Here is a 25,394-nt window from a genome sequence, read left to right as displayed (position 1 = left end):
GCACTTTTGATGCAAAAAAATACCTTATTTAATAAAGCATCCAGTGGCAAAGTCGCTTCTCTCTCTGGCACCTCTTGGCAGCAAGGCTCTGGGTCTGCACATGCCAGGGCATCATGCCGTGGCTGCAGAGCCCCGTTCTGCTGAATGCTTCACTCCTGCTGTATGTGGGAGACGATCGAGATGCTGGAACGCTTTGGAACTGAGCTCGCTGTCCCCAGGCCTCTCCGGCTGCAGGTTTTTGGTGTCCTGTGAGCCCCGATGTATTTTTAAAGGCTGCCGGAGCTGGCCTGTGGAGCCACGCTCCCTCCCAGAGCGTTATCCAGGCGTGAGGCTCAGGTAGGAGAAGGTTGCAGCCGTGCTCTGCCGTGCCCACGGTGGCTCCGGGACCTGCCCGTGCTCGGGTGGGTTTCATGGGAGGGGGCAAGAGCGCTCTCTTCTCCTGAAGGAGAATCCCGTGGGAAAACCTGGTCCCAGGCATCCAGCCAGGGCTGGTCAGAGGAAGAAACGCTTCTCCCTCTACATTGCTGGGAGAAAGGAGATGCTTAATTGCAGCTGTGTAATTACAATTACCTGTTGTGCGTGCTCCAGGGTGAGTGGGATGGTTTGTGGTCGGTGCATCCGGGTACCGGTGCCGCGGGGGGCTGAGGGGGAAGGCAGCACCCGTCTTCGGGGGTGAATGCAAAACCCCTGCGTGGGAGGGATGCCGTCAGCCAAGGGGTCGATGCAGTAGGGATGAACGGCCTTTGAAGCGGGGAGAGAGCAAATTAACGATGTTGGTGTTTATAAATACAGTCAGCTTAATTAAAAGATCTTTGAAGAGGAAAAGGCAAGAACAGTGATTTAATCAGAGGGTCTCCAAGGGTGGAAAAACAAATTCTTCATCGGAGAGAGACCACCGATTCTCGTATAATTTGCTTGTAGCGTCTGCTGTGCCACCCGGAGAGCCGAGCACCGCTGCTCATCCAACGGGAAGCATTCCGGCGAAGGCGTTCGGCTGCTTTCCTGCTGAAGTAGCTGTGCGGCTTCCCAGGATCTTGGATCCTGCAATCACTATGGGAAAGTGCCGGCTTGTCCCTGCCGGGGCTTGGCCGCTTATTCACCTGGGTACCGTGCCGGGGAGCTCCCGTCCCCGAGCCGGCGGCGGTGGGCGACGTACCGGGAGCCCCCCAGGAACTCCGGGAGCGGGACCTTGGGCTGCAGCAGCCCGGCACAGCGGCACACGCACCCCCTCTCCTGCCCCCAGTGTGAGCCCAGGGAATGCTAAAGGAGCAAAAGAAGATGAAAAAAATCAAGAATTATTATTATTATTTAAAAATAAAATTAAGAGGAAAAGCCACCCCCCGGAGTGTGTGGGATGGTCGATACATCATCTCCCCACTCCCAGCAGCCAGCATTTTCCATAGGCAAACCGCAAGGCTCTCCCGCGCCGCCAGCTGGGACCCCCCAGTGCTGAGGGGCCCCCTCAAACCTCTCCACGTCTTGTTTGGGTTTCTCAGGCTGCTCGTCACCCCAGTGCAGGCTTGAAGTGGCACAAACAGTTTGTATTATGACAGTTTCCCCCTTTTAAGTTTGTTTTTCCTTCTGCCTGAAGTTTCTGTGCACAGCACCCCAGTATTTTGGGGGGATTGTGTTAAATTTTGAAGTCTTGATTTATTTAGTTTATAGACCCTGGAACTTCTGTTTTAGTCATGCATTGGACAGCCGTGGAATTGAGGTTTCTTTGAGAACTCTCCTATAGCTTGTTTTTCCAGCCTGCCAGGAGCCAGGCTGTGCTCTCAGCCCCCTCTTGCTGAAACAGCTTTATTGAGCAAATACTGCTTATTTTTTCTCCTCTGTGTCATATCTGCTGATACGTCAGCTGGATTTTACACCTTGGAAAGCACTTTAAGTGGTGCTTCAGCCTCTCTTCGCATGCCCTCACTCAGACGTGCTGAGGAGAATCCCCAGACCGCAAAGCTGGGTTTTGTAAAAGACGAGTTTTTAGAAATTATACAATTGCATCTGTGTTTCAGGTTTCTAAATTAAAAAAAAAAAAAAAATCAGGATTTTAGTGTGATGCATCCAGGACTACTTCCCCTACACAGAATTTTCTCTCCTAAACCCCAGTGACCGGAATGTTGCTTCCCTTGCCTGCTCGGAGAGGTCAGTGCAGAGGAAGAACCGACCTCCTTGACTGGTATTATCCATTTACCTTCCAAAATTGTACTTATACCCACAGCCTTAATGCAGTATAAATCTGTTCTCAAGCAGCCAATGTCATTATCTGAGATTTACTCGACTGCCCAGCCCTTTGCAGGGAGCCGCAGCGGTGGGACGCAGCTGCCGGCTGTCACGGCAGGGACGATGCTGGTGCATCTCCTTTCGGGAGCATCGCCTGGGACTGGAGCACTAAAATGACCTCAACTTCAGTGTTTTCCTTTGGAAAGGGCTGGTGTTGGGCTCTTTATTTGCTGCGTCTCGCTTTGTCACCCAGCGAAGAGCACTGTCCCTTTTGCCTTTGGCTGCCCTTGCAAGAACCCGCCGCCAGCCCCGGAGGTCGAGCATTTAGAACCGGGGTTTTGCTGTTTCTCCCTGCGAGCTGCAGGAAGGGGGTTTGGCTGCGGTGCCTGGAATTCGCGTTGACCATCTGGATGTACAAACTCCATCCAAATCCCCCGGCCAAGCCCGGGCACCTTCTGTTCCTGCTTCTTCCGTGCTCCCAGAGAAAAGCGTTGCTGACCAGCAGCCGGGATCCCCTCCAGGTGCGTCGCCTGTACCAGGAACCTCCATAACCCATTCACCTACCCCAGGAGGATGAGGGTTTTTCTCCCAGTGTGGGAGCCACCCATCCCTGCAGAGAGAGTCTTCTCCTCCCTGGCATCAACGGGGACCCTCGGGCTGCGGATGCGCTCAGTGGGAGCGTGGGACCCTTGGGACCACCCGCTCCCCGGGGGGGACGGGCTCACCGGGGACAGCCAAAGGCGACCACGGGGCTGCCGGGCTGCCTGGTGAACCACGGATGCCGAGATGCAAGGATTGACGGGCAGCAGAAACGAGGGTGGCTTTGGTCAGGCTTTAGTTACTCAGCAAAGCAGCGCAGCAACGCAGGCGTTAAAGGGGGATGCGGAGGGGAGCGGGGTCCCCGGTTCTGCTGCTGCAGCCTGGAGAGCCGCATCCAGCCGAACCCCCGCAAGGCTGAACCTATCTGGGGCACGGGTGGACGTTCTGTCCCTCGTACGGTGTCACCCGTGCCGGTACCGTGATGGCACCTCTGCTCCACCGAAGGGAATAGAGCCCAAGGCCGGTGGCAGTGGCTGTTGAAGGCACCGGGGGGTGCAGGAGGCTTTTGGGTGTCACCGTGGCTCCAGCCAGGAACGAGTTGGAAATTGCTGCTGGTCTGGCTGGGATCATGTCGGGAAATGCCGAGGTGCCTGTCAGGATTGAGCTGGGACTTCCCGTGGGCGCAGCTGGGATCAAGTTGGAGATTGCCGTGGGCTGGCATCGAGTTTGGCATCGCTGTGGGACCAGGCAGGATCGAGTTGGGAATAGCCAATAGTCTGGGATCAGTCGGGACTTGCAGAGGTGCCACCCGGGATGGAGCAGGGGAGGCACTGGGGAGGGCATGGCTCCCAGCACAGCCGGGGAGCGGGACTGTGGGCAGCACCGTGCCAGCAGCACCGCAGCCCCCAGCTCCTGCCTGGAGGGAGCCCCCGAGCTGCGCCGCTGGCAGGGGACCATGGAGCAGCAGCCGGCACGGATCTGGCTGCACACCAGCAGTGGGACCGGCTGCAGGGATGCCCTCACTCCGGGCTCTGCCGGCTGCTCTCCTGGCAGGCAGCAGCCAGCTCTTGCTGCGTGCAGGCAGGCTGGTCGTGTGGCAGGACCCCCTCCACCGCCTTGCCGCAGTCGTGCCCACCGCAGTTGTCCCCGCTGCAGTCGTCCCCACCATGGTTATCCCCGCCGCAGTCATCCCCACTGCAGTCATCCCTACTGCAGTCGTCCCCACCGCAGTCGTCCCCGCTGCAGTCATCCCCACCACGGTTGTCCCCACCGCAGTCGTCGCTGCGGCAGTCATCCCTACCGCAGTCGTCCCCACCGCAGTCGTCCCCGCAGCGCCGCGGGCAGGGGTGTCCGCAGGCGAGTGGCCGCGGGCAGGGCTCCTGGCAGCGCCAGTGCTCGGCCGGCACGTGGCACGGCAGGCGCTGCCGGTGGCCGCAGCGGGGCAGGACCTTCTCCACCTTCTTGAGGCAAGGGCCGCATTCTTCCCAGCAGAGCTTGGGGCAGGGGTGGCCACGCTCGCAGGGCGGCCGGGCGCAGGGCAGGCAGCAGTGCACCCGCCGGTGCTCGCGGTCGCGTGGGTGGCAGTGGCGCGGGCAGGGGTGGCCGCAGGGCAGCGGCATCCGGCACCGGCGCGTGCAGCCGCCCTCGGGGCTTTGCCTGAAGTCGGAGGCGTCCCGCACCGTCGCCGTCACCTCGGGGTGGTTTTGGCAGGTCAGCGCCAGCCCGTCGCCCACCAGGCCCTTGCTCTTCAGGGCGGCCAGGATCTCGGCCCAGAGCTGGCCGCCGGCGCCCCGCGCGATGCCTTCCAGGTCGCCGATGCAGTAGAAGCCCTTTCTGGCACGGGAGAAAGCCACGCAGATGCGGTGCCGGTCCCCAAGGAAGCCGATCCGCCCCTGCGGGTTGCTCCGCACCAGCGAGAGCAGGACGATGTCGCTCTCCTCCCCTTGGAAGTCATCCACGGTGCAGACGGCAACCTTGGCCATGTCCCTCCTGGCCAGCAGCTGCCGGATGGTGGCCACCTGGCCGCTGTAGGGTGTCAGGACGGTGAGCTGCCCCTTGGCGTAGCCCTGCTCCAGCAGGTACTTGCAGAGGTGCACCAGGAAAGTGGCCTCCGAGCGATTGCTGTAGCTGCCGGTGTGGCCGCTGAGGTCCTCGGCCCCCGCATGCTGGATGAAGAAGACGCTGCTCTCGACGCCCTGCCCGGGGAGGGGGACACACGTGGGCGTCAGGGGACCGGCCCCGTCCTCGCACCTGCCCTGCGGCGGTCTATCCCCCCACCTTGATCTTCTCGTAGCCGCCGACGGCCGGGTGGTCCCTCAGCGCCTCGTAGAAAAAGGGGACGAGCAGCTGGGAGATCTCCGGGCGCATGCGGTGCTGCCGGGGACACGGCGGAGGCTCGAGCCGTGGCGGCAGCCCCCCCGGCGCAGGATGGGTGGCAGGGGGGGGTCTGACTCACCTGGCACAGCAGCTGCACGTGGGGGATCTCGTTGTTGATCATCCGCTCGAAGAGGGAGATGCCGAGGCGGTATTTCTTCTCCAAGGTGTAATCGGCAGGTTTGGGTCTCAGCTGCAAAGGGGGTTTGGCTCGCCGTGGTGTGCCGACGGGCACCGGGGCGTGGGGCCGGGGCACCCTACCTGCTGGTGGTCCCCGATGAGGATGAGGTGCTTGCAGGAGGCGGTGAGGCAGGTCAGGACGTGCGCCTCCAGGATCTCTGCAGCCTCTTCCACGATCACCGTCTGGGGCCGGACGCTCTGCAGCAGCTTGCGGTACTTGGCAGCCCCTGGAACCGGGGATGAGCCCGGTGAAGGAGCCGGCACCCCGGCAGGGTCCACCCAGCGCCCCGTGGGACGTCCCCCGGTTCCTCCACCCCGGGCTCCTCACCCGCCTCCCACGGCCCCTTTGGGGTCAGGCACCGGCTCCAGCACCACTAGCACTGGCACTGGAGATGGCACCACCACCAGCACTGGTACTGGCACCGGCTCCAGCGTTGGCACCAACACTGGCACTGGAAGCCGCACCAGCACCGGCACCAGAAATTACACTTTCGCTAAGACTGGCACCACCACCAGCGCCAGCCCCAGCCCCGGCGCGGTGGCTGTCTCACCCGTGGTCGTCATCCCGATGACGCGGCTCTGCCTGAGGATCTGCAGGTCCTCCTGGAGCTGGTGCTGGGCCAACTGGGCTGCGCTCTGCTCATACTCCTCCAGCCGCCTCGCCAGCGCCTCCTCCAACGCCGCGCCGTAGGCACCCAGCCACCGCCTGCCGCCGGCACGGGATGGGGTCACCGCGGGGGGCAGTCCCGGGCCACCAGCGTGTGGGGACAGGGACCCCGCACTGGTGCCGGGGTTGCCGTGTTGCCAGCCTCTCCTCCCTGGGGATCCACCGTGGGGGGGGGACGGGGCGGTGAGACCTGTAGAGCCGCCACCGGTCGCCGAGCCGGAGCTGCCAGAGGCTCCTCAGGTGCCCGACCTCCCTGTCGGTCATGGCATCGCTGTCCTGCAGCCGGCGGGCCAGCTGGGCGTCCAGCGGGCTGGGGACGGACAGATGGACGCGGCCGTCAGTGCCCCCACCACCAGCGAGCCCCAGCGTGTCCCTGGGGTCCCGGCCGGCGGGAGGGTGCAGGGCCGTACCCCTCCTCTTCGGGGATGATGTAGGCGAACTTCTCCCGGGCTCGTCTCCTCTCGGCCTCCGCGGGGTCAAACTCCTCTTCCTCGTCCAGGCACCGCTCGTCCCTGCGCGGCTCCCAGCTCTCCTCCACCCCAGGGCCCCCTCGGCCCCCCCCGGCCCCTTGCTCCGTGCCTGGGGGCAGAGCCGTGGAAGCTCTGGGTGATGGCCCCGTGGGACGTGTGGGACCGTGCCCCGTGGCATCCCACTGGGCATCGCTGGGACGGGGACAGCCCGCATCCCTGGGGGCTTGGGGATGGGGACAGCCCTCCTCCTCCCCTGTCCCCAGGGCAGCCCCACGTCTGCCCCCCACCTCTGCCTGGGGTCCCCCCGGGGGCTCCCACTCCTGCTGGGTCACTCCTGCTGTGCCCGATGCCAGTCAGGCTGGGGGCTTCCCAAGTTCCCCCCCCCATGAGCCTGGCCGGGGCCGAAAGCGGCAGCGAGGGTCACCTGCCACGTGGTCCCAGCCTCGCCGCGGGCTCCCGTCCTCCGTCGGCACCGTGGGCTGCACCTGCAGCCACTGCAGCATGTCCAGATGCACAGCACCCTGGGGGGGGGTGACGGGGAAGGTTGAGCTCAGCCCCAGCCCCCCAGCAGGGCTGCGACGGCCGCCCACACCCCCACCTTGAAGAGCAGGTCATCGTTCACGATCTCTGTCTCCAGCTCGCTGGCGGTGAGGATGCCGCGGTGGAGCAGCCCCCGCACCTCCGTGCGGAAGGCGATGCTCTTCTCTTGCTCCTGCAAGGCGCTCCGCATCTGGGGGGGGGAGGCAAGAGCTGCTGGGGCGAGGCAAGAGCGGGACATGCCGAGCCCCTGCGGCCGGCGAGCTGCCGGGTGGGTGGGGGGGAGAGGGGCCCGGCCCCATACCTGCGCGTACTGCCGCCGGCTGCTGGCCCCCCATGGCCCACAGAGCGCTTTTTGCCGGAGCAGCTGCAGGGAGCAGCCCATCACCTTCTTGCTTCGGCATTTTCCCCCGATGCGCACCACTTTGGAGGGCTGGAACTGGAGGATGCCTGGGGGAGGAGAGGGGCAGGCTGGCAGCCTGCAGACCAACCCCGTGGCCATGCCCAACTTGCCCACCAACCCCATTGCCCTGCCCAACCTCCATACCAACCCCACAGCCATACCCAACCTCCACACCAACCCTATGGTCATACCTAACTTGTCCACCGACCCCATGGCCATACCCAACCTGCTCACTGACCCCATGGCCATACCCAACCTGCTCACTGACCCCATGGCCATACCCAACCTCCACACCAACCCCATGGCCATGCCCAACCTCCACACTAACCCCACAGCCATTCCCAACCTCCACACCAACTCCATGGCCATGCCCAACCTCCACACCAACCCCACAGCCATTCCCAACCTCCACACCAACTCCATGGCCATGCCCAACCTCCACACCAACCTTATGGCCATGCCCAACATCCACACCAACCCTATGGCCATACCCAACTTGCCCACCAGCCCCATGGCCATGCCCAGCCTCCATACCGACCCCATGGCCATACCCAACCTCCACACCAACCCCATGGCCGTGCCCAACCTTCACACCAACTCCACGGCCATTGTCAACCTTCACACCAACCCCATGGCCATGCCCAACCTCCACACTGACCCCATGGCCATGGTCAACCTCCACACCGACCCCACAGCCATTCCCAACCTCCACACCGACCCCATGGCCGTGCCCAACCTCCACACCAACTCCACGGCCATGCCCAACCTGCCCCCCGACCACCCTGCCAGCCCGTGCCAGCCCATGGGCTGCTGCGTGCCGGTGCAGCGGCAGTGCTGCCCCGCGGGGAGTGCGACCCCAGCCGGCTGGAGCGGGGATGTGACGGGCAACAGCAACGACACCCATGAGCATCAGGCTGCCGGCAGGACGGACACGCTGCTGGCTCAGCCCACGCCAGGCACGAGGGGTCTGCGGGGAGGGGGACCGGGGCTGGGACCAGCACCTTCCATGAACTGGTCGAGGGCATGGTTGGTGTAGCACACCACCAAAAGGGGTGGCCGCTCCCCCCACGGTTCGCCCCCCTGGTTTCGCAGCAGCAGCTCCGTGATCTTGAGTCCGATGAAGGTTTTGCCTGGGGAGGAAAGTGCTGGCGTGCGCTGGGGGCAGGAAAAGCCCCGTTCTGACCCCACGGACCCCCGGCTGGGACGGTGCTGGGGGCCACCGCTGGGGTGCCGGCGCTGGCACCTACCCGTACCGGGGGGGCCCTGGATAAGCACAAACTCCCTGCTCAGCGCCAGCCGGATGGCTGCGAGCTGAGACTCGTCCAAGTGGGGGAAAATCTTCGGGGACCAGACCTCCGGGTCCTCCAGGCTCACGGCAGAGAGGTCCACCGCCGGCTTCTCTCCCTGAAACAAAGAGTGGGGATGGGGTGCCTGTGGTGGTGCACCCCAGCCGGACTCTGCCAGCTGCGGTTGAGGGCAGCCGGCGTCTCCCCAGGGGCGTCCTGCGAGCCCTGCGCTGCCAGCGGGGTCCCTGCCGCGACTCACCTTCTCCTTGCCGTCTGGCAGCAGCGGCGTGAGGCTGAAGAGCCTGTCGGCGCCGAGGTGCGCGGGGCGGCGGATGGAGGGCTTGCAGTGCACCAGGTAGCGGCCGAAGGGCACGGCGGCGGGGCTCAGCTCCTGCAGCCCCTCCAGCACGTGCCGGTACGCCTCGAAGAAGGCCGGGGACTCCACCATGGTGAAGCTGGTTCTTCCCAGGTGGGTGAGGAGCTGCCGGTGGCCGTAGGTCTGGATGTGCAGCCAGACGCGGTCCCGGTGGGCCGCCCTCTGCTTCGGCACCCCGGCCACCACCCCGAAGAGCACATGGCTGCAGTCCTCGGAGAGGAGGCAGGTGAGGGAACCGCTCTTCAGGCACTCGGCGGCGGCCGGGCCGGTGCGGGGCAAGAAACGGGCCAGGTAGACGGGGCCGGCCAGCATGGCGGCCACGGCGTGGAGCTGCACCCCCCGGTAGAGGCTGAGCGCCGCCCCATCGCCGTCGGGGCCGCCGAGGGAGAACGCCGCCGCGATGCCGTCCCGCAGCGGCTTGAGGAAATCCTCCCGCAACAGTCGGAAGTGCAGGTCCAGGTAGGCTGCGGCACTCTCGTGCGCCCCACGGCACGGGTTGGGGCGCAGCCGGCCCTCCGCCTCCCCAAAGAGCTCCTCGGGCGCGGGGATCACCGGCACCTCGCGGAAGTCATCCCGCCAGGCGCCGGCGGGTCGGTGGCGGTGGGGGAAAGCCGTGTCCACCCGACGCCTGGCGTCGTGTAGGCGCTGCTGGATGAGCCAGGAGAACTGGAAGCCGCGGCCCTGGAGCCGCTGCACGGTGCAGAAGAGGAGGTCGACGGGGTAGCAGAGCAGCGTCAGCACGTGGCCGGGGCAGGCGGTCAGCAGGCGGTGGAGAGCGACCACCGTGTCCCCCACCACCTCCTGGGAGATCCGTCCCTCCCGGCACTGGAAGGTGTCCAGCTCCGTGATGAACCTCAGCAGGTCCCCCAGGATGAAATCCCGGGTCAGCAGCAGGGCCAGGAGGGGCGTGGGGGGCTGCCGCGCTCCCCCCTGCTCCAGGGCGGCCCCGAGGGTCCGCAGCAGCGTGTACACCTGGGCCGGGCTCAGGTCCCGGCGGGCCAGCAGCCGGCCCAGCTCCAGCGTGTGGTCCCGCAGGAAAGGCAGGAGCTGCTGGGGGCTGCTGTCGCAGAGCTGCTCCAGGTTGCCCAGGAGGTCGGGGGGCTCGTCGCAGCCCTCCGGCTCGGAAGCCGGCCAGCCGTTGTACGGGGCGTCCCAGTCCCCATCGGGGCTCGCCGACCGCCGTCGCTTTGGGCTCCAGGGCTGGGCGCGGGGTGGGGAGAGGTCCCGACGGGACGGGGGGACGCGGCGTCGCATCGGCCCACGCAGGGATGGGGACGCGTGGCCCCCGAGCTGCGGCTGACCGGAGTTGGGGTGGGAGTGGGGGGTGTGGGGATGGGGGCTGCTCCCCTTCCCAGCCGGCTCCGGTCCCACTCACCTGCCCCGGGGTGTCGTCACGCGTGGGGTACGGCTACCCCACGGCAGGGGTCCTGGGCTGCCGCCAGCACCGGGGATGGCCTGGATAGGGCCGGGATGGGCACTGGGAGAAGCTCCAGGAAAGGTACCAGGGATGCTCCGGGGGGGCTCTGGGAATGCTCTGGAGGGTCTCCGGGAGGGTTCCAGGGATGCTCCGGGGAGGGCTGGGCAGGGGGTCTGGGGATGCTCCGGGGATGTTCTGTGGGATGCTCCGGGGATGTTCTGTGGGATGCTCCGGGGATGCTCCGGGCGGGCTCTGGGGATGCTCTGGAGGGTCTCCGGGAGGGTTCCAGGGATGCTCCGGGGAGGGCTGGGCAGGGGGTCTGGGGATGCTCCGGGGATGTTCTGTGGGATGCTCCGGGGATGCTCCGGGCGGGCTCTGGGGATGCTCCAGGGATGTTCTGCGGGATGCTCCGGGGATGCTCCTGGAGGGCTCCGGGCAAGCAGACAAGGGCGGTTCCTGCACTGCTTGGCCAGAGACGGTTCGAGCGGAGAAACAGAAACTGAGCACGGAGGCGCCGCCCCGCGCCCGCCCCGGAGCCGCCCCGGGGTCAGCACCGGGCCCGCAGCGGGTCCCTGCTCCCCACGGGGGGCTTGGCCACGCCGAGATCTGCTGGAGGACCACGCTGGCAGGGGACAAGCGAGCCGGGAGGTTCCGGGAGCCCATCGGGCGGCTCCCCGGCGGAGGGGTGGGGGGACCCGGGGGCTGCTCCCACCGTCGTCCCGCCGGGGAAGGACCGGCTGGCCACGGGAGGATCGCGGCGACCGCGGGACCGTGGGGCTGACCTCGGTCAGGCGTGGGCTTCCCGGTGAAGGGCCACGGGGAAACGGCAGCGCCACGCCGTGACCCCCCCCACTGGGGGAGGAGGGGGGGGTGAGCCGTGACCCCCCCGCACGGACTCGCGTGGGGCACCCGAGCCCCGCCCCACCGCCCTCCCACCGGCACTTGAGCCCAGCCCCACTCGCACTAGGACCCCGCGGCGCCGCAGGGCCAGGGGGAGTGGCCCAGGCGAGGGCGGGGCCGCGAGGGCGGGGCCCTGTAAGCGCGCCCGGCGGCCCTCCCTTCCCAGAAGGCCTTTCTCCACCGGGCCCTCCCCCTTTGGCGGCTGCTCTGCCGCGGATTGGGGCAGCCGCGGGGCGGCCCCCCCTCGCGCGGCGCTCATTGGCTGCCGCGCCCGCCCATCGCCGCGAGGGGGCTTCGCCGTTACCGGGAGACGGCCGCCATGTTGGAGACGCCCGCCATGGCGGCGAAGGAGAAGGAGGCGGCGGCGGCGGCGGAGCTGGCGGAGCTGCTGTCCCCGGCGGCGGGCCAGGCGGCGCGGGAGGGCGCGGCGGAGGCGGCGCTGGCCCTGTCGGGGGACGCGGCGGGGCGGCGGCTGCTGGCGGGACAACCGGCGGCCATGGCGGCCTTGCTGGAGCTGGCGGCGGGGCCGTCCCTGCCGGCGGCCCGCCACGCTCTGGGCTGCCTGGTGAACCTCTCGGCCGAACCGGCGGCCCGCGAACCGCTGTTGGCCGCGCTGCCAGCTCTACTGGGGCTGCTGCCGGGCGGGCCGGCCTGCGGGGTGCTGGCTAACCTCTGCCGGGAGCGGGGGGCGGCTCGGCGGGTACTGCGGGGCCTGCGGGAGGGCGGCCCCGGGCTGGAGCCGCTCCTCCAGGCGCTCGGTCAACCCCGGCCGCCCTCCCAGCTCGGCCCGCTGCTCTGCAACCTCAGCCAGCTGCCCGAGGGCCGCCGTGGGCTCCTCGATCGCTCCCGGTACGGTACGGCAGTGCCCGGGGCCGGGGAGGGGGGTGTATGGGGGGGGGGGGGGGGTGTGTCTCTCCGGCCCGGTGTGACGGTTCTTCTCCCGCAGGTGCTCGGTGCAGCGGCTGCTGCCCTTCACGCAGTACCAGGACTCCGTCGTCCATCGCCGGGGAGTCGTGGGGGCACTGAGGAACTGCTGCTTCGAGTACGGTGAGAGCCCCGGGCAGAGCCCAGCCGCTGCCCCGGCCCGTGGCACCGGTTGCTGGCGCCTGCCGGGGCGTGCTGCCCTCGCCCTGGGCTGCGAGCGGGCCTGCCAGCGCTGCTGGGAGCTGGGAGGGTGCCCGGTCTTGCTGGGGTGGAGTTTACTTTCTTCGTAGCAGCCTGCGTGGTGCTGTGTTTTAGACTGGTGACCAAAGCAGGGCTGGTAATGCTGGCCGGGTTTAGCCAGTGTGGGTGATGCTGGCTGGGTTTAGTCAGTGCTGAGCAGCACTCGGGCAGCGTCAAGGCCGCCTCTGTTTCTCACCAGCCAGAAAGTTATGGGGGGGATGATACAGGCAGGACGGCTGACCCCCATGGACCAGAGGGTTGTTCCCAACCTTACAGCGTCACAGTCAGCTCAAAAACGGGGGGCCCGAAGCAGCCATGGCGTGAGGACAGGCTGGGCATCGGTCTGGGCTGAGCGATCAGTGCCTTTGCATTGCTCGGGGCTTTTGGTTTGTGTTTGTTTTGGTTTTTCCCTTCACTTTATCTTGACCCACAAGTTTTTCTCGCTTTCGCCCTCCCCATTCTCTCCCCAGTTCCACTGCTGGGGGAGGAGTGGGTGAGTGGCTGGGTGGGGGCTGAGCTGCTGGCTGGGGTCAGCCCACTGCAGGGGTCTGGGCTGGGCTTGCCACCCTGGCTGTGGCGGCTTCTGACCCCAGGCTGTCCCCAGAGGACCACGAGTGGCTGCTGAGTGAGGAGGTCGACATTCTGCCCTTCCTCCTCCTGCCTCTAGCAGGCCCCGAGGAATTTCCTGAGGACGAGATGGAAAGTAAGTGGGTGTCAGAGTGGGTGGTGGGCGTCTGGGGGCTGCTGGCCGTGTGCTTCCCGCTGAGTCTGTCTCTCCCCCAGGGCTGCCCGTGGACCTGCAGTACCTGCCGCAGGACAAGCAGCGAGAGGAAGAACCTGACATCCGGAAGATGCTGCTGGAAGCCATCATGCTGGTGGGTCCTTCTGGTGCAAATTGCAGTGGGGCTGAGGGCGAGAGCCCAGGCGGGGGCTCCTGGGAGTAGAAAGGTGTTCAGGGCTGCCACAGAAGGCGCTGTCTGCCGGGAGATCCTCACGGAGAAGCGATGATGTTTGGGCTGGACGAGCCGGCAGTGAGGTGGATTGAAAATCGGACGGGCCCTGAGGGCAGTGATCAACGGCACGAAGTCTACTCAGTGGCCAGTGACCAGTGGTGTGCCGCAGGGGCCGATATGGGGTCCAGTCCTGTTCAACATCTTCATTAATCATCCGGATAACGGGGCAGAGGGTACCCTCAGCACATTTGCAGATGATACCGAGCTGGGAGGAGCGGCTGGTACACCAGAGGGTCGTGCTGGCATCCAGAGAGACCTCGCCAGGCTGGAGAAACGGGCCGACAAGGACTTCGTGGAGCTCCTTGAGGAGAAGGAACAACCTCAGGCAGCAGGACGCAGAGGGGAACGATGGGCTGGAAAGCAGCTCTGCGGATGAGGCCCTGGGGGTCCTGGTGAACGCCACACTGAACGTGAGCCAGCAGCATGCTCCTGTGGTAAAGGCAGCAAAGGGTGACCTGGGCTGCATGAGGAGCAGTGTCACAGCAGGACGAGGGACATCTGCTCAGCTCTGGTGAGGCCACACTGGGGGTGCTGGGTCCAGTGCTGGGCTCCCCAGTACGAGGGAGACATGGACACAGTGGAGATGGTCCAGGGAAGGGCCACCAAGATGCTGAAGGACTGGAGCATCTCTGCTGTGAGGAAAGGCTGAGGGAGCTGGGACTGCTCAGCCTGGAGAAACGAAGGCTCGGGAGGATCTCAGCAATGTCTATAAATACCTGCCGGGAGGGAGTGAAGAGGAGCCGGACTCTTTCCAGTGGTGCCCAGCACCAGGACCGGAGGCCACGGGCACAAACTGGAACACAGGAGGTGACACTCGAACAGGAGGAAACAATTTTTCACTGTGAGGGTACCGGACCCCTGGCACAGGCTGCCCCGGGAGGTGGCGAAGTCTTCGTTCTTGGAGATACTCAAAGCCTATCTGGCCGTGGTCCTGGGCCACCGGCTCTGGCTGGCCCTGCTTGAGGACCAGGTGTCCCTTCCCATCTGTGATCCTGTGGGTGAGAAGGACCAACAAGCCAGTGTTCCCCTCTCCCCACGGGCAGGCTCTCCATCCCCATTCCTACGTTGGAGGGCTGTCAGAGCAGCTCTGTGACAGCCCCCCCATGCCGTGGGGCATTTCATTTCCGACTCGGAGAGGCACCATCAGCCCAGCGGAGAACCCAGCCGAGCCCTGCCATGCAGCATCCCTTGCTGGGTGCTCTCACCGCTCTCGCGGCTGCGCCGGGCTCCCTGCCCACACTGCCGCTTTTTGTCTCTTTCGCAGCTCACGGCCACCAAGGCCGGCCGGCACACGGTGAGGGAGAAGGGGACGTACCTGATCCTGCGGGAGCTGCACCGCTGGGAACGGGAGCCCACCGTGCTGGCTGCCTGCGAGAAGCTCATTCAGGTGGGGAAGAGGATCCCTGAGGGGAGGCAGACGGGTCTCCGGGGTGCGGAGCTGCTCCAAGGGCTCTGTCCTGCCTCTGCTCCCCTGCTGGGCTCCTTGCAGAGAGCCTTGGGGGGCTCCCACCAGCCTGTCCCCCCTCCCTGAGCCTTCCTCCCCCCTCCTGGGAAAAGGTGCTGATTGGGGACGAGCCCAGCCCGGGGATGGAGAACCTGCTGGAGGTGAACATCCCCGAGGAGGTGGAGCAGCAGCTGCAGCACCTGGATCGGGAGGAGGAGGAGGAACAGGAGCGGTGGTGGCGGGAGCAGGAGGAGCGGGGCTCGACGCCGCGCTCCGAAGAGCCGTCGCGGTGAGGGGCTGCTGTGCTCGGCTGGGTCACCCACTGGCTGCGGCTCCCGTGGTGGGGGGATCTTTGCCGGGCCCCTCGGGGCGGTGGCTTGGCCCTGTTTTTCCCCACTGCTTCTGAAGCAAATCTGGGGTCCTGCGGGGCAGGGGTTCCCCCTCGCCTCACACAGCTCTGCCGCTCCCCTTGTGGAAGATTCGGGAAGGGGCTGTTGTTTCCTGCCCCACGCTGTGGGACTGCCCCACTGCTGGCCCTGGGAGTTCTCCCGAGGGCTGAGCTGCCGCACTGTGCCTTGTAAAATAAAATAAAAGGTTTCCAGCCCAAACCCGCCGTGGTCCCCAGGAGAAGGTCGGGGGCGTGCTGGGGGGGGGGGGAGGCTGGGGGCCCGGGGGACAGGGTGCAGGCATCTCCTGTCACTGTCACAGCAGGTCCCCTCCTCTGGCCCAAGCCCTGGGGTGCTGCGGGGAGTGGTTGGGGGGGCACAAGCTCAACCCCCTCCCGCTCCAGCCTGGGGCACGCTCCCTCCCTGGGACCCCCCCATGCCATGACACCCCTCACCTCCCTGCTGCCTTTTGGGGTGTCCAGATGTGCCCATAGCTCCCTACTTGTCTGGCATGGGGGGGACAACCCCTCCCCTTAGTTCACAGTGGGGTCTGGCAGGGGATTCTCCCTCCCGGGTGGGGAGTGGAGGGAAATTTGGGGGGGGGTGGGTAGGTTGGGGGTCATCGGTGGTCACCCCGCTGCAGGATTTTGGGGCCGTGGACCAACAGATGTGCTCCTTCGGTGCACAGCAGCCAGGAGAGAGCCATCTCGGGAGGGTGTCACCCTTCCCCGTGTCCCCCTGTGTGTGTGTGGGGGGTGTCCCTGTCTGTGGGGAGGGGTCCCTATCCATGGGGGAGGGGGTCCCTATCTGTGCAGGGGGGTCACGGAGGAGGCTGGGGGAGGCTGTGCCAAGCCTGTGCTCGGGGACCACCCCCCTAAAACCCCACGGACCCCCCCAAAAGTCGTGTCGTCCCCCCCCGTGTCCACGGACGCGCTGCCCCACGGGGCTCGGCGGTGGCGGTGCCGCTCAGCTCCGCTAGGGGGCGCCGGTGGCGCCGCACCGCGCCACCGGCGCCCCCTAGCGGAGCTGAGCGGCACCGCCACCGCCGGCGCGCATGCGCGCAAAGCCACCGCCCACACCAGCTTCGCTCGTCACCCTGCGCGAGGGGGGCGTGGTCTCTTGGGGGCGTGGCAAAGGAGGGGGCGTGGCGCGCGTACCCGGAAGCGGCGCCGGGGGCGGGGCCGAGGAGGTCCCGGTGCGGCGGCTCCCGCGGTGAGTGAGGCCGGTGGGAGCGGGGAGGGCGACCCGGGGATTATTGGGATATAGAGGGGGTAGTTGGGACGGGCAAGGGGGGACCCGGTACTGCCCGCTCCCTAGTCGGTGGGGAGCTGCTTGCTCTCCCCGGGCGGCTCTGGGACCTAGGGGTACCCCTCCGGTACACCCCCCCGGTTCCAGCCTGTGCTCCCCTTCCCATTCCCGGGGGAAATTAACCCCCGTGGGGCTTCCCCGTGGAGACCCACCGTTGAGGGCGAAGCTCCGGTACCCGTTGCCAGAGCCCCCCGCCGCTGGGAAGCCGGGAGGGTTGTAGCCTGCCCACCCACCCCTATGCCGGGCGGTGGGATTCCCTTCCCGGCTGCGTTTCTTCCCGAGGAAAACCAGGGCGAGCCTTGCCTTCTTTCGACCTCCTCCGTGACACGGTCCCCGCTCCATAGGGGAGGCAAATGGGGTTGTAAAAGGTCGGGGTGCCGTGGCAAAGCTGGGGAACGAGCCCTTTGGGACCAGTTTGGCCGGCTGCCTGACCTGGCCAGGGTGGAGAAGGCTCCGTAGGCAACGCCGGGCTTGGGGCAGAAGGAAAAGTCTTGAACGTCGGCCCTCAAATCTTATTTCACTGAAAACTTGTTCTCGTCCGTCCCGGAGCTGGTCAGTTAAAGGAGCTGGACCCAACTGTACCCCCATGGCAGGGCTCCCAGCCCTGGAAACTTCGCTCCCTTGCTTTTCTTCTTGGTTTTAGGGCCAAATATTTGGAGCGCGGCCTCAGCTCCTGCAGCGCGCGAGGGGATCGCTAACACCATCTCACCGAATCTACGGCTGTGGTTACAAACAGCGATTCCTCGCAATAACGCGAGGGGAAATGGCGTGGGGTGGTTTAGCTTTCTAAGTCTGTTTTGCTGATGTAAAATGTCCTCCTGTTTGCAGGTCACGAAGGAAGACGTGGAGGGGAGCGGAACCCGGGATGCGCTCCCTCCGGCTCCGACCTCTATAGGGACGGTCCTGGGGACCGATGGAAGCGCAGCGCCTGCTGCCTGCTGGCCTCTCGGAAGCAGAACTCGGGCCGGTCATCGTCTGCCTGCAAGGAACTGCTGTTTTGCCTTCCCCACGGCTGCTGTAGAGCATCTCCTCCACCTCGCTGCGCCCAGCGTTGGCTTTCTGACCCGGACCAGAACCGCAAACAGTCTTCTCCGTGAAAGTAAAGGCAGCGTGTAAAAATAGGTTCCCCAGGGATCCCCGGGTTTGAGACGGAGGAAGCTGCCAACTGCCTTCTGCTGGTGGGGAAGCTGAAAACACGGAGCATGATGGAGTCACGGATAAAACGTGAGTACAGGAGCACGGTGGGAGCGGGCAAGGGGCTTCAGTGCACCGGCCCTGCCGTGGGAGCCTCCTTCCCTCCGGTCACAGCCCCCCTTCGCCTTGGGCTGCTCGTTCTGCCCGGCTCCAGCGCAGCTTTTCTGCGCCGCTTCCGTGGGGACTGAGCCGGGTGGGAACTCTCTCTCGCTAATAAGGCTAAATTGCCTTGCCGGTGCCCTGGGGGGAGCTCAGCTCTGCCTCCGCTGTCTGCGGTGGAACAAACAGCGAAGCTGCCCGACCCGGGCTGCTGTAGATCTCTGCAGCATCTGGAGAGACGTACTGGTCGGGGATGGGAGGAGGGAGCGGTTCTCTGTGCACAGTAATTCCCTGCCCTAGAAATTAATCTCAGGCCTTGTCTCTGCTGCAAATTGCATAAGCTTAAATAGTCTCTAAATGTTTAAACTGGTGTTAAACCCTTGTGCATTTCCTATATTAATCCCAGCCAGCTTTGAAATTAATCTCCCCCCCCCCCTTTTTCTTTTTCTTTTCTTAAGGGCAATAAAGAATTTTCTGGTTTAATTAAGCCACGGGGAAGGGGTAGCTTGGGGTGGGAGCAGGGATTACCTTCAGCAGCAGCACCAGGTCACGTTGGCTTTAACGTGACAGCGTGGCAAACATCTCCACAACCCCCTTGGAAAATGAAAACCCCTAAAGTGGAGCATCTTTTGGCCGTGGGGCGGGACTGTGTGGCTGTTCAGGCAGACGATGCGAGGACAGGCAGCTCCTCCTGGCTTGGAAGTGCTGGCCGCAGCAGGAGGGGAGGGGACGAGAGATGCTGTCACCTTCCTCGTTCCAGCCTCGGTGACAGCCGCCAATGCTTTCGAGGCAGCGTGGCGTCCCCTCGGGACCGGGCGTCCTGGTGGGTCTTCGCGTCCCCGCGTGAAGGCACGTTCTTGGACGAGGGGCTGTGGGAACGCAGAGGCTGTGTGCGGTCACTGGCCCCGTGGTGCTCTATGGGCTCTTTGCAGAGTCCTTGCAGGCAACCTGCTCTGTAACTAATTAACCTTATTACGACAAAGGCCCTAATGAGAAATACACCACTCCACGATAACAGTTAGGCTCTTGGAGCAGAGTCGCTGGCTGGTGGTGTGGGGGAGCAGCTCTGGTCCACAGCAGCAATGCAGGCGCCTGGCTCACCGCTGGCAGGACCTCGGTGGGCTCCATCCCACTGTCGGATTGACTGTTGGGGCGGCCTTTTTAATAGGGACCCCGTAACCTCAGGCAGTGGAGGGTGTTTTGCTTGGGGATGGTGCCCCGGGGCCAGGACAAGGGCCACCGTCACCTGCGCTCCTGGGGCTGTTCTCACGTGGCAGCTGGTTAGCATGGCTGGGGAAAACTTTGCCAGATATTAGCTCTTAACTGACAGCATCCGTTCACCTTCGTAGAGCCTCATCTGGTGGTGGGATTCAGCGGCATGACCACGGGGGCCAGAGGGCTCCTCCAGCCCCTGACCCTCAAGGATGTGCCCGTGGTAGGTCCCACGTCGTGTCAGCCCTGTGCAGGTTCCCCAGGCACCTCAGGCGGTGCCAGCACCCAGTTGCAGAGCGGAGCCCGTGCCCCGGTGCTGCTGCCCAGCCCTGGTCTCAAATCTCCAGTGTAATAAATCCCTCCTTCTCCCTGCTCCAGCGAGAAACCTTAGAGCCAAGTTCACCTTGACTCAGAGGCTGACGCAGTGCTGAGTGGTATTTGCAGGGTCTGCAGTAAAAAAACCTGTGAAGCGTTCAGCCCAGCTTGGGGGATGAGGATGAATGAGCCCTTGGGGAATAGGGAAGGGCCGTGTGCAGGGTGTCTTCATGTTCAAGGTGAGTTGTCTTGGGTGGTGAGCCCAGAAGAAAGGGTTTTGGTAGGTGCTTGTTGAGTGGGAAACAAAAGAGCCAGTGAAGCTTAATTTAGTTGTGCACAAGGCTCATGGAAGGATGGATGAAAATGCACGGAGGCTCTTCTGTTGCTGCTCTTGTTAGCCCAGGAGATGTTCAGAGAATACAAAAATCTTTGCAACTTGCCTGTCTTGCTCAGGGCTTGCTACGACGTTGATGGATGCCACAACAGATAAGGACCCGCTAGTCCAGGAGCAGATCTACAATGCTTTGTGCTACCTGGGGGAGTCCGAGCCGGAGGAGATCCTCAACTCCTGTGACGAGTACCTCCGGCAGCATGACAAGGTAGGGGTCTGCTCTGCTTGGTCGTGGGAATGTCAGCAGCATGAGAAATATTTCCGGGCAGCTCAGGGATATTGGCTCTATCAGCAAGTGAGGGAGATATCTGGGAGGATCTGGGTGACAAGAGTGGTGGACCAGCTGGCTGAGAAGTCTGGTCCAAGGCGCTGGAGTTGCGCAGGTGAAGAAATGGTGATAATACACTGTCGTGGATGAGAAACGGAGTAAAACTGGTTGGTGGTCCAAGTCATTGCCTTTTCCTGCGAGGGCAGCGTGGTGGAAATGCTAGCTGGTCCCTGGCTGGGCAGCTCTGGGACATGCAGGTTTCGCTTGCCCTGGGGCAGCTGCCGTGCCTTGCTCAGCTTGGCTGACCAGCTGCTTTCTCCTTCCCTTTTCAGCTGGCTTACCCTCACCGGGTGATCATCCTGAAGGCAATGGAAACTGTGGTGAAGAACAACATTGCCCTCTTGGACAAAAGCACAGCGAAGGTGGTTATCTTCCTGGCATCTAATGAAATGACCAAGTCAAAGGTATGACCTGACAGCTCTAGCTATTCCCGTTGTTGTTGTTCTTGGCCAGGCCCTTTCTGTCCCTGATGCTGTTGTCGCAGTAAATGCTGCGCGTCTGGGGCTGCTGCAGGGGTAGCAGTTACTGGGACCCCTTTCGTGGAAGGAAAGGGCTAATTACATGTAGTCTTCCGGATTTGGGATGGTGGAAGGAGTAAGGGATGGGCTACGTTCCTCTCTCTGGGGAGAGATGAGGATGGTTTGGCTGATGGTTTTCTTCCAGCATGGCATGCATACACAGCTAAATAAAATTTGGATGCTGAAAAGGACCTGGGCAGGCAGGTGGGTATTAGAGCAGGAAGGAGGCAGTGCCTTGAGAGGCTGCAGGTCCATGTGGGGAAAAGATCATGTCTGAATCTTGAGCCTGTTGTTTAGCCCGCCCTGTGCAATTCCCCACGGTGTTTGGAGCTAGGCGTGACGCATGGCATTTAAATGAGGCAGAAGCAGACTCCTGGGGAGGCCACGTTTCTGACGCGGTGTCTGTTCTGATGTGGTTTCCTCCGTCCGTGCCAGGAGGTGATCCGGGACTGGCAGCAAGCCGCGAGCAACGTCCTTGTTGCGGTGGGGCAGCGCTTCATCAACAAGGTGATGGAGGAGGTGCTCACCAAATTTCAGCCGGGGATCCTGCCGCACTACTTCGTCATGCAGACATTTGCAAACCTCTCTGTGTCGAACGGTGAGTTGGCAACCTGCTGCCTCTGTGTGCGGCTGCTGCTCTGCATTGGAAAGACCCGTGGAAGGGTTGTGTGCTTCGGGTGTCGTAGTTCACGCTGTACCCGAACGGCTCTGTGGTGGGGCACCTCCGCGGCGTCGCGTGTGCTAAGCCAGCCAGCGTGCTTCAAAACAAACTTCTCGGGATCTTACAGCTTAGACTTGATGCTGCTGAACAATTGAGGTGTTTGCTCAATGCACTCAATGCTCATTTGCAAAATGACTTGGTGAAGAAATGCACTGAAAAAAAAACCAGTGAACGCCAGTATGGCAAGGAGCAGTGCTGTCAATGTGAATGACTTCCTTGTGGTGTCCTTTATTCCCCTTCTCTTCAGAAGAGATGGGGCACAAGAAGAGGAAGGCCAGTGCTGCGGGAAGCTGGCATTGGGAGGAGATTTGGAAAACCCTGCTCTCTTCTTGGCTGGTCTTCACAGGGAGCTGCTGGGACTCCATCGCCAGCGCTGAGATGGGGAGCTGAGGGCAGTCCCTCATCTAAGGGTCACGGGGGAGCACGAGTGGGCAGCGTCAGCTGTCTTGGCTCATCTTGCAGCAGCCAGAGCAGAGCTCCTGATACCGTGCCGCTCTCCCTGTGGCTCTGGAAGCGGGGGAGCTCCGCTCGGTGCCCTGGGGAAAAGGGAAAAGCCACGGTGGAGGCCTCGGCTCTGCCCTGGGGTGCTGGTACTTGTCCGTGTGTCCCTGCAGTAGCTGGAGGAAGCGTTCCTCATGGGGGTGGAGGGATGCGATGCTCTCTGTCCAGCTGGGCAGAGGTTGCTGGAGCCCTGGGGAGGAGAGGGGGCACCTGGCATGTGCCTGGCAATGCCCAGAGTGCAGAGGAGCTGAGTCCCTGTAAAAGTGCCCTGAACTTAGAAATCCAGTGCAGCTCGGGTTCACAGCTCAGCTGAGCTCTTTAAAATGGCTGCTGCTTAAAAGCAGCGGGAATTGGAGCTGCCTGGCCCTCGTCCTTAGAGAATTCCCTGCTGGGCTCTTGTCTCTAGCCAGCCCAGAAAGACCAAGTTTAAAAATGATAATTCTAGGACGGGACTTCTGAAAAGAAGTCTGGCTGCAGAAAGATTCGCTGATGCCAGCAGCAGGTGGGACGTAGCCCATAGCTCACCGACTTTGAGAAGCAGTTGTGAATTTCAGGGGTGTGAGCTGCCGCTGCAGTAGAGCCGACTCTGCTGTGTGCTGGGGCTGTTGGCATCTCTTGTGTGGCAAAATCAGGCTCCTGGCTGCGGCGAGCTGGGTTTCTTTGGCTGCCCGTGCAGTCCTGCTGGATCTGCGTCCTGCGTAGGCTGGGGCAGCTGCAGAGCAGCACTTGTGTGTTTGCTGCAAGTGAGCCTCTCCTGCTTCCTTCCCAGTGTTTGGAATGGTGCCTTTTCTCAACTCCATCCTCGGGACGATGCTGCCCATGCTGGGAATGGCCAAACAGGACCACATGAAGTCTGTCTTCTGCTACGGTAAGATTTTTCTGGATCTTCTGAGACTGCAGTGATTTTTAGATGTGTTGTGGGAGGCTTTTTCCTTTCCCTGGAAAAGGAGGAACTGTGGATGGGGGCTGGAGAGGTGGCTCGGATGGACCTTTCCTGAATGTCCGGGAGCAGGGACCTGGCTGGCTCTGGGCAGGGATGGATAGCTGTCCGCTCTAGGTCACTGGGATGCAGCAAAAGTCTTCTCCATCTCCTGTCTCATCCCTGTCACTCCCATTTCGTAGCCCAGTGAGTACTGGTGCCTTTTGCTTTCTCCTCTGGCAAAGAGCACACAGATAAGCCAGAGCTGTCCTGACTCAGGTCGAGGTGACCGGCCCAGTGGGACGTGGAAGGAGGGAGGGATGTGTTACCTAAGACCCTCTCATAAACCAGACTGTCCCTTTATTAAGACCATGAATCTGGCACCTTGCAACAGCGCAAGCGTTGGCCCTGATAGGAGTTGTGGGGAGGCTGGGATGCAGCAACGGTGCCAGGCCAGCTCTCGTGCAAGTCAATTCTGTAATTCTCAGAAGCCGGTTTCAGGATGTGACACTTTTGGTGGGCTGGCAGGATGTCACGGGGCTTTCTTCTCGTGACGCCTTCTTCCAGCCCTGGGCTTGCTGAAAGCTGCCGCTTGTTCAGCAGGATTTGACGTGGAAATACCAGCAGTGACACAGCTGGCAAACAGCCTACTTGGTCGTCCCTCGGTCTCTAGCCGGAGCTAATCCACCTTCGGCTGGACACGGTGGCCCGTTGCGGTTGGCTCCTGGTCCAAGTTGCTTTGTGTTTGTTCACCAGTGAGATGTTCTCCTGAGTGTGGGGGCGGTAGCGTCTGCACCTCGGTCCGCAGCCCTCAGCGGGCATGACATGACAGCCTTGTTAATATCCAGCAGAGGATCCTCAGGATTTGTGGTTTTCTTTCCATAGCTGGGCAAAAATAAAAGGTGGTCTGGGGGAGCACAGGTTCAAGGGCTCTAACAGATACCACGGGAGCTGCTGGAGCACACCACTGGTGCAGTCGCTCTTATCTCTTGCTGATACTTGCATCCAAGGCCTGGGAATGCTGATGTGGCTCTGTGTGTCGAGGAATGAATGGGATGAGTGGGAGCCACCCGAGCAGCCCTGTAAACTGCAGGGATGGATGTAGGACTATGTTCAGCAGCATCTTTTTCTCCTGGAAACAATGAGGTTTGTGTCTGAACTCGTCACTGGGATCCGCTGCAGTCCAGTAACAGTCTTACACTGTCAGACTTGAAGGTCTGCTTCAACTTAAGAGCTCTTGTTCTATTATGTTGAGCTCAAAGCAAGAACGTGCAGCTCTCAAGCTGTTTCTGTCCAGGTGTGTTCTCAGAAAGTCAAAGCCAAGGTCAGGCAATCTGTGAATCAAGTACAACCAAACCCCTGAGCTGGTTTAGCCACGGAGATTGTTGGTGTTGGCAGCTCAGGTAGTTTAGGCTGGCTGTGGGTGACTGCAGATAGCGGGCTATGTGTTTATAGACGGGAGGTCTGCTGCTATTCCTGTCCGAGACGGCTTATCAGCGGTGCCTGGCCCTGTGGAGAAAGGAATCCTTCTGCTCGGGCATGGTGGGGAGGACCAGCATGGCCCGTGGGGCTGGTAAAACTCAGTTCTGAGGTTTGGGTGGCTCTTCCCAGAGCAGCCTTCTGCCATCAGCTGCTCTTCCTCCTTCATCACTTCCAGCAATCCCTTCTTTTGGCTTTCTGCTCCCTACTCTCCCTGCTTGGTCCCGAGAAACGTGACGTCCCGGCTCCACACGTGTTCCTCCCAAAACGACTGTGTAGCTGCTGCTGCCGAGGCATGGTCAATTCGTTGCTCTTGCAGCATACTTGCAACCTCTTAATCGCATCCTAAAGCACATGAAGTCTCTAAAGCGTTGCCAGTGCTGGGGAGCACAGGCGGATGAGCGTCTTTAAGGAGTCCAGTGCAGGTCAGGAGCAGGTCCTGCCCTGATCCCAAAATCCCTGCCTGCCCATGGTCAGCCCCTCGCCACCGCTCCTGTCCGCCGCAGACTTCGGAGCGTGCGAAAACCTGGGCTGAGGGCTTGAGTATAGGCAGGTGTGCCTCCCCAGACCTTCCCAAAAGCGTGAGGAGGCCATGGTGTGGATATTAGGCTGCCAGGAGGGGATGTCCCATCTCCGGTAGCTGCCTGCTGCCAGCGGGGTTCAGCTGCCTGCAAAACTCAGAAGACGTTGCCTGCGGGCGTGCTGGATTTCTGGCTCCGTATGGTTTCTGTATAATTTTTTTTGCCAAAGTTTTCAATATCTGAAAGGCAGATTAGGTAACTCTGGAGTCAGCACAACCATGCAAGACAGGCAGATCTTTTCAGGGTGGTTTTGCTGTTCCAGAGTGGTCCAGTGCAGAGGGACAGTGGCAGGGAGGTACCAGGCTACAGGATAGTTACATGGAGCTTGATCTGGGCTGAATGTGGGGATGGAGAGGTGGATGCGAGGATGTGATGCTGGCTTTACCGCTCTAGAGGAGCCAGCAAGGTACCACTTTCTGACTTGGGAGTGGTGCTGCCCTCGGCGGCCCCGC

The 25,394-nt window shown here is 62.8% G+C and overlaps 3 protein-coding genes across 7 annotated transcripts in view; 2 read left to right on the top strand and 1 right to left on the bottom strand.

The window, feature by feature from the left end:
- Window positions 1-3,983: 3,983 nt before the first annotated feature.
- Window positions 3,984-10,650, bottom strand: LOC128141749 (NFX1-type zinc finger-containing protein 1-like; the record flags this gene model as incomplete). Its single annotated transcript, XM_052786821.1, has 13 exons — window positions 8,936-10,650; window positions 8,638-8,794; window positions 8,392-8,520; window positions 7,292-7,437; window positions 7,049-7,180; window positions 6,875-6,971; window positions 6,391-6,559; window positions 6,171-6,290; window positions 5,865-6,019; window positions 5,395-5,540; window positions 5,216-5,326; window positions 5,038-5,133; window positions 3,984-4,955 (listed from the first exon to the last, which is right to left on the bottom strand). Coding segments are annotated over exons 1-13 (3,801 nt in total), but the record flags the coding sequence as incomplete, so codon positions are not given.
- An 829-nt stretch (window positions 10,651-11,479) lies between these two features.
- Window positions 11,480-15,603, top strand: HGH1 (HGH1 homolog). 5 transcript variants are annotated; one of them, XR_008235285.1, is made up of 6 exons: window positions 11,502-12,218; window positions 12,316-12,416; window positions 13,138-13,236; window positions 13,317-13,408; window positions 13,741-14,353; window positions 14,811-14,922. XR_008235285.1 is itself a non-coding variant. In XM_052787927.1 (6 exons), exons 1-6 carry the CDS (start codon window positions 11,689-11,691, stop codon window positions 15,281-15,283), a joined length of 1,125 nt encoding a protein of 374 aa, XP_052643887.1. In that variant the 5' UTR covers window positions 11,661-11,688; the 3' UTR covers window positions 15,284-15,603. The 5 variants fall into 5 exon arrangements, 4 of the variants coding, with proteins under 4 accessions (XP_052643888.1, XP_052643886.1, XP_052643889.1 ...); XM_052787927.1 differs by lacking the exon at window positions 13,741-14,353 and adding an exon at window positions 15,104-15,603 and having other exon boundaries at window positions 11,661-12,218; window positions 14,811-14,933; XM_052787926.1 differs by having other exon boundaries at window positions 13,741-14,933.
- Window positions 15,604-16,500: 897 nt separating this feature from the next.
- MROH1 (maestro heat like repeat family member 1) overlaps window positions 16,501-25,394 on the top strand; it is a 55,623-nt gene continuing 46,729 nt past the window's right edge. The window contains 6 exon segments of the mRNA XM_052787920.1: window positions 16,501-16,588; window positions 17,513-17,908; window positions 19,958-20,103; window positions 20,496-20,627; window positions 21,177-21,339; window positions 22,733-22,831. Coding sequence (XP_052643880.1) covers window positions 17,887-17,908; window positions 19,958-20,103; window positions 20,496-20,627; window positions 21,177-21,339; window positions 22,733-22,831 — 562 coding nt within the window. The 5' untranslated portion in view covers window positions 16,501-16,588; window positions 17,513-17,886.

The sequence above is a fragment of the Harpia harpyja genome, chromosome 5 (assembly GCF_026419915.1).
Source record: "Harpia harpyja isolate bHarHar1 chromosome 5, bHarHar1 primary haplotype, whole genome shotgun sequence".
Taxonomy (NCBI): Eukaryota; Metazoa; Chordata; class Aves; order Accipitriformes; family Accipitridae; genus Harpia; species Harpia harpyja.
Note: the sequence above shows the minus strand (reverse complement) of the source record. Positions and strands in the feature narration are given on the sequence as shown.

Bases quoted from the DNA above. Each gene is read 5' to 3' on its own strand.
- HGH1 (XM_052787926.1), top strand. From the start codon at position 11,689: ATGTTGGAGACGCCCGCCATGGCGGCGAAGGAGAAGGAGGCGGCGGCG. The intron at 12,219-12,315 runs GTACGGTACGGC...CTTCTCCCGCAG, and splicing joins GGGCTCCTCGATCGCTCCCG to GTGCTCGGTGCAGCGGCTGC. The intron at 13,409-13,740 runs GTGGGTCCTTCT...GCACATTTGCAG, and splicing joins TGCTGGAAGCCATCATGCTG to ATGATACCGAGCTGGGAGGA.